General features: G+C 50.8%; 1 protein-coding gene across 2 annotated transcripts in view; it reads right to left on the bottom strand.

Moving 5' to 3' along the window:
- Positions 1-6,943: 6,943 nt before the first annotated feature.
- HABP4 (hyaluronan binding protein 4) overlaps positions 6,944-13,397 on the bottom strand; it is a 40,875-nt gene continuing 34,421 nt past the window's right edge. For both annotated transcript variants that reach the window (XM_055311259.1, XM_055311258.1), the window contains exons 6-8: positions 12,703-12,874; positions 9,801-9,986; positions 6,944-8,354 (exon numbers count right to left, since the gene is read on the bottom strand). In XM_055311259.1, the coding sequence (XP_055167234.1) occupies positions 8,298-8,354; positions 9,801-9,986; positions 12,703-12,874 (415 nt within the window). In that variant the 3' untranslated portion in view covers positions 6,944-8,297. The remainder of the gene's footprint in view (positions 8,355-9,800; positions 9,987-12,702; positions 12,875-13,397) is intronic.

Here is a 13,397-nt window from a genome sequence, read left to right on the forward strand (position 1 = left end):
TTTCAGTTTATTGTATTCACTTACCATCCTCAATCATGGTAGGCAGTGGTCAGAATACAAAGTGGATATAAGATTCTGTATTAGTTTGCTACTAGACTGGGTAGCTTGCAACGATTCATCCCAGTCCTGAGGCTGGAAATCCAGGCTCACGCTGTTGGTAGGGTGGGTGTCTTCTGATGCCTCTGCTCTTGGGCTTCTTCATGCACCCCAGTCCCTGGGTCCAGTCTGTCCTCCTCTCCTGACACTATCATGTCATGAGGAGAAGGGTCCATCCTAATGGCCTCACTGTAACTAATTCCCTCTTAAAAAGCCTGTTTCCAAACATAGTCACCCTCTGAGGCATGGGGGTTTAGGGCTTCAGCTTGAGAATGTTGGGGATATAGTTCTGTCCACAACACCTCCCTTAAGATAGTGAGCTAGGGGCTGTTAGGAAGTCATTCTGTAAATACCACCACTAGCTCAACTTATGCCAGGGTTTGACTTTGGAGAAATTACTGAGTATATGACACAGAGTCAGGCCCTCCAAGTCATTTTTTTTTTTTTAAGATTTTATTTATTCATGAGACACAGGCAGAGGGAGACATGGGCTCCCCATAAGAAGCCCGATGTGGGACTCAATCCCAGGACCCTGGAGTCACGCCCTGAGCCAAAGGCGGAGCCACCTGGGTGTATCAGGCCCTTGGAGTCTTGGGGGTTGTAGACTGTACCCCCTCATGGTGCCTGCCAAGATCAGGGCTCAAGAGCTGGGTGAGGGGCAGGACCAGCGCTAAGGCACCCGCAGTCTGATGTCCAACCCAGGATGCCACCACCGTGCTGCCTCTCCACCGCCCCTCTGTCTCTCTCCTGCGGCCTGCGCCCTACAAACTAACACAGAGGTGGCGTCTGTGATGGAGGAGCTGGTTCTGTGAGGAGTGCCGTACTGTTCCTGAAAAAACTCCACTCTGATTCATGCCAGGATACAGGGTTTCAAAGTACAAAGCACAGGGACCCGCCTTCTCCCTGCATCCACACCCCTAGGGCACTGCCACTCACGGAGTGTGGCCCACAGGCCGACCCACAGGCGGCCAGGGGGTCCCCACCCCGAGTGTGAGTGCTGGGTAGGGGTCACGCACGGCGCCCGGAAGGCCCCGGGGGGCCCAGCGCAGGGCTGCGGAGTGTGGGCAGCGAGCCGGGAGCCCAACCCCGGAGATTGTCGCCGTCCCCCGTGCGACCAGCCCAGCTCGCGCTGCCTACCTACCGCACACACTTGCTGGAGACGCCTCTGCTTTTCGTTTAAGTAAAATGAGAAGAAAAGGAATTCCCATCCTAACGATCAGTATCAGAGTTAAAGGAGATAATCCATGCAAAGTGCTTAAAACAGTGCTGGCACGGAGCTTTCCATTAATTTTTTCATACATTTAAGATAATTTTTCTGTAGATAATTAGGAAACAAAAGATTATGATGGATCCCAATCCCTCCATTTCTGGTACCAGTGGGGTCTTATCTGGGGTGCTGGTGCCAGCACCGGGCGTCCTGCCCACCTCCCGGGGTTGGAGTACTGTGGTGCTGGGGGGGGGGCGGGGAGGGGACTCGTCCCCAGGGACGCGGTGCGGAGGTGGGATGGAGACCAGGACTTGGACCATAGAGGCCCAGGGAGTCGGGGTCCCGCCAGCCATGCACTGGAGCAGCGCTCCGTGGAGTTCTTCCTGGGCAGGGCTGGTTATTAGGGGAAAGTCTTACAAAAGGCGTTTGTGCTGCACAGGAACATGCCGAAAGGTGCAGAAACGTAAAGCCTCGGTGCAGGTGTGCTCTGCCGGGAGCAGCTCGGTGTAACTGGAGCAGGGATTCTGGAAGCAGGCTGGGTGCGAACTGCCGCTGATTAGCTATGTTACCTGGGCCAGGATGATGGTTGTATGAGGATTAAGTGACTTAATCCGTTCATTAGAACAAGCGGCTGGCCGTACCAAGAGCCTCACTGCCCTCTTGCTCTCCTACAGGCCCCTGTGTGCCCCCCTCAGAACAGTGGCAGGGCCCTGCCACCACGGACACAGTATGTCCCTATCACAGGCTCAATTTCTGAGCTTACTGGGAGAACAAATGCACTCCGGGCACAGCCTTCTGAGCGTCCCCCTCCCCAAGACACTCCTGCCTTCTGCCCTGGGGGTGCTGGCCCAACCCCTATAGGAATGGCTGCCCTCCCCTGCTGCCTGGCCTTGGTCTCTAACTGTGTCTCATCTCTTTGCTAGCAAGTCTGCATGGCTTTGACATGCTTCTGGATCACAGGTGCTCCATCCCCACTGACATGCCCAGGTAAGGAGGCCTCTAGCCGGGCGGATCCCACGTGGGCCGGCCATCACCAGGGCCTGGCTATGGCCCCTTGGATGCCTGTACTACTGGCTGAATGTCATGTGTTTAACCCGGGAGAGGCTTTGGGAGGGAAAAGAAAGAGAGGAGGAGGTAGCATGATTTGTGCATTCTTTTCATCGGAGAAAACAATGGTTTCTTCTCTGGGTTGTTTCTTCATATAAAAGCAGATGACGGTTCTTCCTTGTGTAGGACTCTGCAGAGAATGGCATCCCCACCCACCACATTCCAGTCACAGCTCCAGCCATGGGGTAATGCAGACACCCTCGTGCACACTTTGGGCCACCTCAGGAGGCAACCCTGCCTCCCTGCTGGGGACTGGGGAGCAGTGTCGTGGGGCAGAGTCATGGGAGCAGGCTCGGCTGCTCTGAGGACCTCCCGCAAGTGAATACTGCTGCCTGTTCTGCTCTGGCCCGAGGCCCAGCAGGCAGAGGGGCTGCAAGGAAGGTTGCATGGGCCAAGGAAGCAGTGGGGGACTCGGGCCTCAGGAATGGGGCTCCTGTTTGTGGGACTAGGGGGTCCTGACGCAGTGAGCCGCCTTCCTGCCTGGCCCGGGCTTATCTGCCCCCACAGGCCGCCACGCAGAGACTGTCTCCTCCCCGAGCGAGGGCTGTGTGGTTGCCCGCGGTGGCCGGCAGTTTCTCAGGGCAGGCCAGGCAGAGGGGGTCTTGCTTGCCACCCCAGGCCACTCCCGCTGTTGGAAGCGCCTCTGCTCCAGCTCCTGGCTTGTCTAGGGACGCTTGAAGCTAGGCCTGGCCCTGCCCAGCAACCCCTCAGACAGCTTCTGGCATCACAAATACAATGCTGTCCTTCTCCCTTTTGCAGCGATAATTGGCTGTCTCGAGCCGTAACCTTTCTAGACCGGCTTTTAATCTGGCTTGGGATCCACAAGGACTAGTGCTCCCAGGAGGACCTGCCGGTCGGCGGCACCCCATAGCAGAGATGCTGTCCAGGTGCACGTCCAAGCCTGTGCCTCAGCCTCAGCAAGACCGTGTGTCGTCGTCTTCCTCTGGGCATTGAAGTTTCAGCCGAGGCGAGAGCTGGGCTTACCTATGGGCGACCTGCTGGGATGACTGGGATGCATAGGGTCCCAGCTGGCACCCTCTTGGGGGGCCGTTCACTCCCAAGCCCCCAGTAAAGTGTTTCTTGGAACTTTCTGATATCAGGGGCCCCTATGACTTCTCCGATGGAAGCTGGTCTCTCTCTCTCCCCAGAACGGTTCAGGCAGAATTTTTTGGTGAGTTCATAGGCCGTGTGTGGCCTCCCTGGCTGTGCACCATCCACCCCCAGGGGCAGCCCCTCGGGTACCTTCAGGGACCCTATTCACCCGGCTTCCCAGGGCCCCACTCTGGGCACCTACAAGGTTGGTGAAAATCCCTGTGGGCTGTCTTCCTACCCTAGGGTTAGCTCCCTGGGTTCCGGGGCAGGGGAACCAGGGTCGGGGTCACCACTTCACTCTCCAGGCCAGGCGGCCCCCACATTTTTCCCACCTTCCATCTTGCTGAGAACTGCTCCAACCAACCTGCTCCCTCTCTCCCCGCCGCCCTCACCATGAGACACCCACTGAGGGCTGACACCCACCGGGTGTTGACCGCCAGGTGTTGCAGGGATCGCATGACTCACATCAGGTTATCTCGTCCTCCGTGGTGCTTGGGTGTGGCGGGGTCGTGCAGGTGAGCCCCCTGGTGGGCTGCTCCCACCTTGCTGTCCAAGAACACTGGGGAGCCCTGCAAGCTCCGGGGAGACGGCTATGCGCCTGGACGCTGCTCTGACCCTGTAGGATGGGCACCCAGGCCAGGCACTTCTCCCAGGCCGGCCCCTGCCATGGAGCCAGAGTCCTGCACGGTCGTGGTGCTCACAGGGCGAGGTGGTTGGAGTGCAGGAGTCCTCTCAGCCACAGGGCCAGGCCAAGGGCTGGCTCCCAAGAGCCGTGCTCTGGTTCATCTCGACCCACGGCCTCTCGGGTGTCGCTACCTCTGATGCCCCGGAGGCCTGAAAAAGCCAAGAGCACTCCTCACCCCATCATGTTTTCAGGACCGTGTCAAGGGACTCCCTTGTGCCAAGTGTGGTTGCTGCATTGCTGCCCCGGCAAGGCCTGGCCGAGGCTGTGCTACCCGGCCCCTGGCCTCTCCTTTCCCTCCCTGGCAGCTGTGCCCTGGAGCCTGGTTACACACGTGGGAGTCTGAGGCGTGTGGAAGGAATGCTGGGCTCGAGGACCAAGTCCCGTGTCTTCCTCACGTCCTGCCTCTGTCTGCCCAGGGGACTGGTCAGGGGCCGAGAGATGTTCTTGCCGTACTCCCTGCCTCGGAGTGTGCCACCCACAGGACAGCACGGAGCCGCCCTCCTGCACCCTGTTTCCCCACGTCAATAGGTTCCCCGGGCAGCACGGGAAGGGGCCCCTGCAGACTGCTAAGACACCCAAGTGAAGCACAGAGCCTTAACGCTCAGGGTGACCCTCAGGACTCAGTTGGGTTGGTGACTCAGTTCAGAGGGAGGGGAGGCGGCAATTGGCGCAGGCACATGGACAGGCTCCTGGGGAAATGAGGTTCTTGGCTTAGGTGGTGCTTACAAGGAAGTTTTGTGCATTTATCCATATTGTTTTGCAATTGTTTTTTTCTCTAATATTTTAAGTAATCTCCACACTGACCGTGGGGCTTAAATTCACAACCCCAAGATAGTCACATGCTGTACCGACTGAGCTCACCAGGTGCCCCTACAGTAAAGGTTTTTTAAAATACCTGCTTTTTTCCTTCCTCGTTCCCTTTACCATGTAAACACAGACCCATCCAGGATGTGCCAGGCAAAGCCTCACATATGTGGGGCGTGTCGCGGGCAGTGGTGCCAGCTGCCTCAGGGCCTTCAGGTTGGTGTTGGAGGATCAAGGGAGGAGGGCAGACCCCTGGTGGCTGCTTCTACAGACCATGACCCTCATAGAGGCTGAGGGAGAGACAGCAGCAGTGAAGGAAACGGGCAGACCTCCTCTCTCAGGGAAACTATCCAGTGGGGTGATGCCGTGTTGGGCAGGGCAGCCCCACCTGCTCTTGGCAGTGTGGCTCTTTCCTGAATAAACCAGAAGAGGTCAGTTCCTGTTTCTGACGGCTGATCTTTCCCAGCTTCTGAGACCCAGGTCCCATAGCTCCACAGGTCTTTGCTACACCACAATGTGTGGTTTCAAAAGAAAACAATGCCTTCACCTCTAAAGTAGCTGTGTGCAGGATGGCCTGGAGAAGCCAGTTAACAGAGGAAAAGCCCTGACCCAGTGACCCAGTAGCAGGGGCGTGGCCCTTACGGCCCTTCGGGCTCTGGAGGGGCCTGCCTTGCATGGGACGAAAACATTACACACTTAGCAGCCACATTAGGTGAAAGATACGCTACTTCTGAAAGCAGCCTGGCCACATGTTAAAATCATCCAGTGCAGGATGTCAACCTTCCTGAGGCAATTCCCAGGCAGCAGCTTCCAGTGAGCCTGCCTCTTCCCAGACCTTGTCAGAGAAGCATCCTGGGTTTTCATCTGGTCAGGGCTGGGAGCAGCCCCCTCCCTTCGAGGGTGATGGCTCTGTGAAGCTCTCCCAGCTCCAGACTACTCTTCCCACCTTCACCCAACTGTGAGCTCCTCCAGCTGGCCTTGGGGCTGGCACACCTGACTTTGCAACTCAAACGTACTTGGCCTCTGCCTTCCGGGAGTCTTGGGCCTGGCTAGTTTTCTTTTGTGGGGTTGATTTGCTCAGTGTTAAGTTGCCAGCTAGAAACATGCCTTGCCTCATGGCCCGTCTACACCCACACATCTGAGTGTGGTAGGGGAACTTTGATCAGGAAGGCCTTCTCTTGTGTATGGGTCTGAACATAATCTTCCTGTCAACTCGGATTTTTCCCTAACATGCTGTTAGGGATTTCCTCTGCTCTGTGCTTCCACCCAGTCTTCTCTGGGGCACTGGACTGTAGACAACCACATGACCAAAACCTGCCATCCATCTGCCCTACCAGTTGGTAAGAGGTAATCCTGGTGAGCAACCAAGTCTTATACAGGCTCAGGAAGTGTATGCCATTACCCTAAAACTGTTTCCGACCACAGGACCCAAGACTGCTCCGTGGTAAGAGATCTCCAGTATGTTGGGAAGGATGTGGTGTTTGCAAATACAGTATTAAATCCAGCTCTATGGGATTTCCAAGCATTATCTACAATACTAGGGAACTTTCTTGGGAAAGGGATCTCAGTTTTGCCAACCTTCAAAGCAAAGGCAGGCAGAGTGACTCCATGTGGCAGCATCAAGCCTGCTGAGGAACCACAGCCTCACGCTGTACTAGCTGATCATTGTGGCTGAACCTGACATTCATTCTCCTGAGACTTGACTTGGGTCAGGGCACTCCCACTCATTGTGTCCTTTCCAGGGAGAGGGAATACAGCAATCACTTAATAGATCTTAGTGCTTAGATATTAATTTAATAATGAGCCCAAGGGTAGGCAGTCCCCCACAGCAAAGGTCCTTAACTGGTTATCACGTGGTGCGGGGGGGTACAGCTGATTCCTCCTGCTGGGTCTCTTTCCATATTTTCTCTTGACCTGAGAGTGACCAAAAGGATTCAGCTTTCTATACACAGTCAGGAGGGAATACCAACCTTTATTTACACTTGGGTTCAAGGTAAGTGCCATCTTAAACAGCATAGCAAAGTGGGGGAAAAAGCACAGATCTTGGGACCGGATTCAGGTCCAGCACAAGCATAGTAACTTTAACAACAGGCAAATGTTATCTTGAGTTTCTGCAGCAAAGTGGGGAGAGCCTCACTGGAGCTGCCCACAGCTGCTCCAGCTGCCTTGGCCCTAGGCCCTGCCCTGGAGCGCTCAGCCCGCTGGCGTGGGCTCTTCAAGCGGGCTCTTCAGGGCTTGCTCTGTTGGGCAGGGCAGGACTCAGTGACTTACTAAGTGACTTACTGAACCTCCAAGGTGTCCCCTAACCCCAAACGCTCACCAAAGGCAAGAAAGAGGAACTCAAACTGGTATAAGGGCTGAGTGAGAAAAACCGCACACGGCGTTCGATAAATACTATTTACAAATCTTGCCAGGACAAGGACAGAGGACATCTGTACATGGGCGTTGAGTTCAAATACTAGTTTTGAGGGAGAAAAGGATACGGTGGTAAGTTACAATACTCTTGCCTGGACCCCCCTCTCTCACTTCATTGATGGGTTAAATAACATGATTTTAAAAATCGTATGCATGATACTCATCCTAAAAACCACCCAAACCCTAAATATGCACATTTATACTAAGCATGTGTGTATGTGTATGTACATAAACACACACGGAAACCACGAGGTAGTTTAAATCACCATTAAAAAAATTAATACTCTTCCTAGTTCTCTGTCATAGAGTGGAAGCCAGTAGCCGCGCACTAGCTGCTTAAAATTATTGGTTACGTGAAAACCAGAACTCAAAAAATTTCCAGGAGAGTATAACATTTACAAGTAAACAGTCAGTACATTTATATTTTAATTCCCCTGTCTCTGAAAAGTAGGCTGTGACCTTGCTATGTGTGTTTCCTCTGGCATTAAAGAACACGGCCCTCTGGCCTGTACAGTTTACAGAGCCGGCTCAGTAGATTCTATTTTACATCTTTACTCTCCTGGTTACCGTGGAGGATTCAATACAATCTCTATATATACATTTTAAATATTATTTCTGAACTTCATTTGGGATTCCTTCAATAAAAAAATAATCACCATTCTCCACCCTCTTGGGAAAGTGCCAGACTAACCCCCTGGCTGGAACTGCTGCTCTTGTGTCTGGAGAAATCCCGATCCCACAGCCCCCAGGCCAAAAAAGTGCAACAAATTCACACTACACGGGAAAAAGCAACATCTATTGTTCTTAGAGTCTGACTCTTCCTCACAGCAAGAAAAGTCTCTTCATAGGTACGCGGACACGGTGTCAGGTTGCTAGGGAAACAGGGCTCTCTCAAGCCAGAGCAGGAAAATCCTCAGGGTCATCTGGGTTGGGAGCAACATCTTGTGTCTAAAGAAGAAAAGAAGAGTCTTGAAACCCAGTCACCTGAAGCACTCCCACTTGGGCAGAGCCCTCTGAGAAACACGGCCTGCGCTTTCAAGGGGCGGGGGGCGCAAACGGCGGCTGTGGCTCAAACACCCCGGGAGAGGAGGCCCCACTGCAAACAGGACATGCAGAAAGGGGGATGAGGAAGGGTGCCTCTCCCGCTCAGACTTGCTCCTGGCCCCTGCAAGACGGCCAGCAGTGCCTGCCTGCCTCCCTGCCTCCCACAAAATCTTACCGAGTGCCTCTTTCTTGTATCTGGCACTTCCCTCATTCAGTAAACATCATACAGAATGTTTACCACGTGCAGACACAAGGTTGATTAGAGACAGTTCTTGCCTGCCCTGGGGGCCCCTGGGCTGAGGGGGTAAGTCCTGAAGAAGTCACAGTGTGGTAGTTTCAGCCAACAGCTGGCCCGTGAACAGCCCACAGAAGGGGTGCCCACAGCAGTCTGGTGGCGGAAGGCACGTCACAGTCAGGTAGGGTTCTCTACCAGAGAAGGTTCTTCCAGAGATAAGCCTCAGCGAAGGAGCAAAGAGAATACAGATCCCGAAATGGAACAACTGGACAGTTGAAGGGATGGGGGCCCAAGGGCAGTTCTGAGCTGGAAAATGCAGAGATTTGTTCACAAAACACTTATGAATCGCCTACTATACCCATCCATTGTGCTGGGGGAACTAAAAACGAGCAAAAGCAGACACGTCTCTGTCACCTATGGTAGAGACGGCAGGTGCTGATCAATAATCACACCATTGTAGTTGTGAGAATACAACTACAAATGAAGATGACACTTCAAAGAAAAATAAAATTCTTTGCTCAAGGACTCTGACCTGGTCTGGAAGGAAATGCGACCAAAGAAGATTCCTGTGAGGAAGCAAGGTCAGAGGATATTATTCTAGGTGAGCAAGCAAAGGGGGTAGAAGGACCATCAGGTGCAAAGCCCCTGTGGGGTCAGGAACATGCTTGTCTAAAGAACTAGAGCTAGAGCAGTGTTGGCTGAGGAGAGAAAGGATGGTGTGAGGTGAGAAGGTGAGCCTGGGGAGGTCCCAAGGAGGCCCTGAAGCCTTAGGAAAGATTCTATCTGCCTGGAAAGCACCGGAAGGGCACAGGGCATACGACCACCAGGTGGTCTGACTGCATCCCGAGCTGGGAATCCTGTGTGATGCAGATGAATGAGCTTGTCTCTGGTTCTGAGTGTGCACTCACAGCAGACTGTGGACCCCCCTGGTGACCATGGGCCACCGGATGGTCTGTGCCCAACTACGACCATACTGCTGATGTAACTGTTCCAAACTAGCAGAGGAATAGACAGCAGACCCTGGTGGCCCTCCCAACTGCACAGCCCAGGGTATCCTCCTCATCCTCTCACTTCCTGCAGAAGAACCATCCAGGACACAGAACACCAGCACTCACCACCACTTCCACTCTGGGTCCATAGTTTTCTGCCCTTCTGATCCTTCCCCGACCTCCCCGTGGGCCACCTCTGGCTCCACGCCCGGGACGAGGGAGGTTACCGAAATTAATCTCCAGCTGGGATGTGATGTCATTGGCTGCTTTCCGGAAAACATGGGCATCGTCTTCATAGTCATCCTTTACCATCTGGAACACAGTTACAGCATCTCAGCATCACACACACAGCCGTCTCCATGGACACTTGCTCCATTTAACGTCCCGGAGCTATGCTGCCCAGGAGCCACTGTGACATGTGGCAGGACAGTGCCCCCCACCCCTGCTGCCCCACGGCAAGACAGAGGTGGCGCCCCTGTTGCTCTGGGCTCAGCACACGGGGGATCTGCCATTTCCCAGCCACACGTTCTCATACTCATGGTCTTCATCCAAACATCTGTGAACTTACTATTATATTAATTTGAATTAATGAGACCAAGTTGCTATGAGCTTGGCAGGTTAATAAGCTGTAAGATTTGACATGCCTAACAGTAATTGATATAAATGTTTAATGTCGAAATGCATTCTGCTCAGATGAAAAAGTTTTAATTTCTGCCTTTTTTATTTGTTCACAAATGCTAGTTTGATAAATAAGGAAATATTACTTTCCTAGGATAGAACTTGATGGAAAAAACTCCTCTCAATGTGGGTGCTGACTGTACAAATACCATATGTTAAAAACTGCATGATTTACAATAAACAATTCTGACTCAAAATATAGGGGAATAGTAAAATAACAGAGTATGGTTATCTAAGGATTGTTCCCAATGCTGCAGAAAGAACTCAAGCTGCTTTTTATGAACTATTTTGGTCAAAATACTTTGAGAAATTACATTTTAAGAGGTCAAATAAGTTCTGTGTCTTGTTAAAGGAAAACTGTATTAAATATATCTTGCTCCAAATTTGATTTGGCTTCGATTCCTAAGAACAGATAAAACAAACCTCTCACTTATGAGTAAAATATAAATCTACAGGAAATATGCCAATGGTCTTCAAGGAGAATCTCCAAAGTGCTTTAATGCTGGACATTCCTACAACTTGTCTCGGAAATGGAATCAGGTTTCCCCAAACATATTAGTCCCTTCTGCCCATGTGTTTGGTACAGAGTTCATGTCTAACATGTGTGCTGCCTTCCAAGCTGCAAATGAAAATAAAGCAGAGACCTTACGTAAATGGAAGAAAGGACAATTCGGGTGCACCGGCACCGTGGTAAAAAGGTAGACATAGAAACAGCCCACTGCGTCCTAGTGGACAGCGGGCTCATGACGCAGAGCTGAGTGTGCTTTCCAGGGCCCAGCTCACTTTGGAGGCTCCTGTTGCTCTGGACTTTGCAAACACGAGATCCCATCACAGTGATTGGTCTCTTAGGGTGCCCAGGACAAAGCACATTAGTCACACGAGATTTGGCTTCTGTTGCTTTCAGAACGATTCCTGGCTGAAACCTCCACTGCCATCAGATTAACAAGGACCCGTGTGCTTTACTGAGACAAACTGGATGAGTCAGCTAACCCACTTGCTTCAGATATTGCAGCAGACCTCTTTCTGGAGCCTCTCTCTTCAGGGAGGATGAATCTGGTGTGGATGCAGGAAAAACAGCTTCTATTTTTACCTAACATGTCAGCTGCATATTTCACATTGTGACAGCACATTTGTTTTAGGCAAAGCTTTATTTACAATGCCCCAGAACAAAAAAAGAACAAAATGAATAGGAAAAGAGCCAACCCAGCCAGCTGATGGACTTGTAGAAATATCTCACAGAGATTTCCAAGAAAATAAGGCTCTTGCCTCCATGCTGCTGGGAAAAAAAAAAAAAAAAAAAAAAAAAGCCACTTCTAGTCGAACAGCTCAAAACTCACTAGTAAGGCCTCTAAGAGACTGGACTCACCAGAACAGGTGGGAGGGGATCCTGTATCATAAGTGACCCTCTAATTAAAGTATCCATTCAAAGACTAGCACTAATCAAAGTATAAATGGAAACACAGACAAATCTACAGTACAAAATTCCTGAGTTACAAATGGAAAACCAATTAATGATACCCAGAAGAAAGGGTTTGTTCACCCCCATCATCAACATAGAGATATGTATCAAGATAAATGGCCACGACTGAATGATGTGAATTCTAAATTTTAAAATTTTAAAATGAGAATGCTTCAGGATACCTTTAAGTTCAGGAACACAAATAGAATGTGATTGAATGACACGGCTGACCATCCCACACAATATAGGCTGGGAGATCTTTCCAAAGCAGAGGCCTCCAAAAAAGGACTGAACCCAAACTATGAGAATAAGGCCCTCACAAGTGAGAAGGACACTGTGAATGATCATACGGCTGACTGGCTCTCAGGGGCTCCTCCTCTTGGGGGTCTGTCTTTGGAGTCTCTGCAGTTAGGCAGAGGAAGCAGAGCTGCTGCAATTAACAGAATACAGAACTCCAGGTTGTTTAAAATGATCAAGTACTCCCAATTAAATGCTCTTCTAAAGAGCTTGAGCTGAACCTAATCTAATCATGAAATGCAGAGCAGTTATCCTGTGAAATGGCATTGCTCAGGAAACACTGTACCTCTCTTTTGAGATAAAAATGAAATGCCATTAACATTCAGTATTTGCACAAAGCACAGCTCTGGGTTGAACAGAAGATGCACTGTCACCATAACTGCTTTGTATGAAGTGTCAATAGCTCAAGTTTCAACTCGTTTTATGAACAATACTGATAAAATTAGGCACACATCACATCTGATTACTCCTAGGTAGAAAGCAGAACGCCAACTATTAACGTCCCATTTGCACCTCAGAAGTGGAGAGGGTCCATCCAGTTCCTAGTCAGTTAATCCAGAAGATCACCTCTAGAGAAGAAAACATCATGCTTACATCATCTCTATACTTGGACTTGTGTATCACCACTGCTTTGGAAGGGACAGTGGACTCAGGTTTTCGGATGTTAAACTCAGGCTTTGGTCTGGTCTGTTCTTGAAGATTTTTCCACTCATCGAGGGTCATCTCTTGAACTTGAGTTTCTTCTTCTAACTCCAACTCAGGAACTCTATAAAGAAGCAGAAGTTTTTGATGGTTCTAAAATGCCTGTGTTCTCAAACACAAAGTCATTACTCTTAGTTTAGCCACTTTCATGGTCCCACATCTCTAATTTACATAAGGTAAAATCTCTGAACCACAAGCTTCTCTACTTTAATCATTTTATGGTATCACTGCTAACTAAAGATACTTCTTGTCTGTCTTTCCTTTTTTTAAAGTAATCTCTGTGCTCACTGTGGGGCTCACACTCACAAGCCCAAGGTCGGGAGGCGGGCACATGCTTCCCCAACTGAGCCAGCTAGACACCCCACTTCCCATCTGTTTGTTTCAAAGCTGTCTTTGAAATATGGGAATATCACCATCCCATTGACATTACACTTCACCTCCAGGCATTCCCTTCCCAGATGGCATTACACACAAAATGAGATAACTGCAAAAGAAAAGGGAGAAGCTATTGAGTCAAAACAAATATAGGCAACCATGAACAGAATCAAAATGGTGGGTTACACATACATACTTTTGTAAATATCCTC

The sequence above is a fragment of the Nyctereutes procyonoides genome, unplaced genomic scaffold (assembly GCF_905146905.1).
Source record: "Nyctereutes procyonoides isolate TBG_1078 unplaced genomic scaffold, NYPRO_anot_genome, whole genome shotgun sequence".
NCBI classification, from domain to species: Eukaryota; Metazoa; Chordata; class Mammalia; order Carnivora; family Canidae; genus Nyctereutes; species Nyctereutes procyonoides.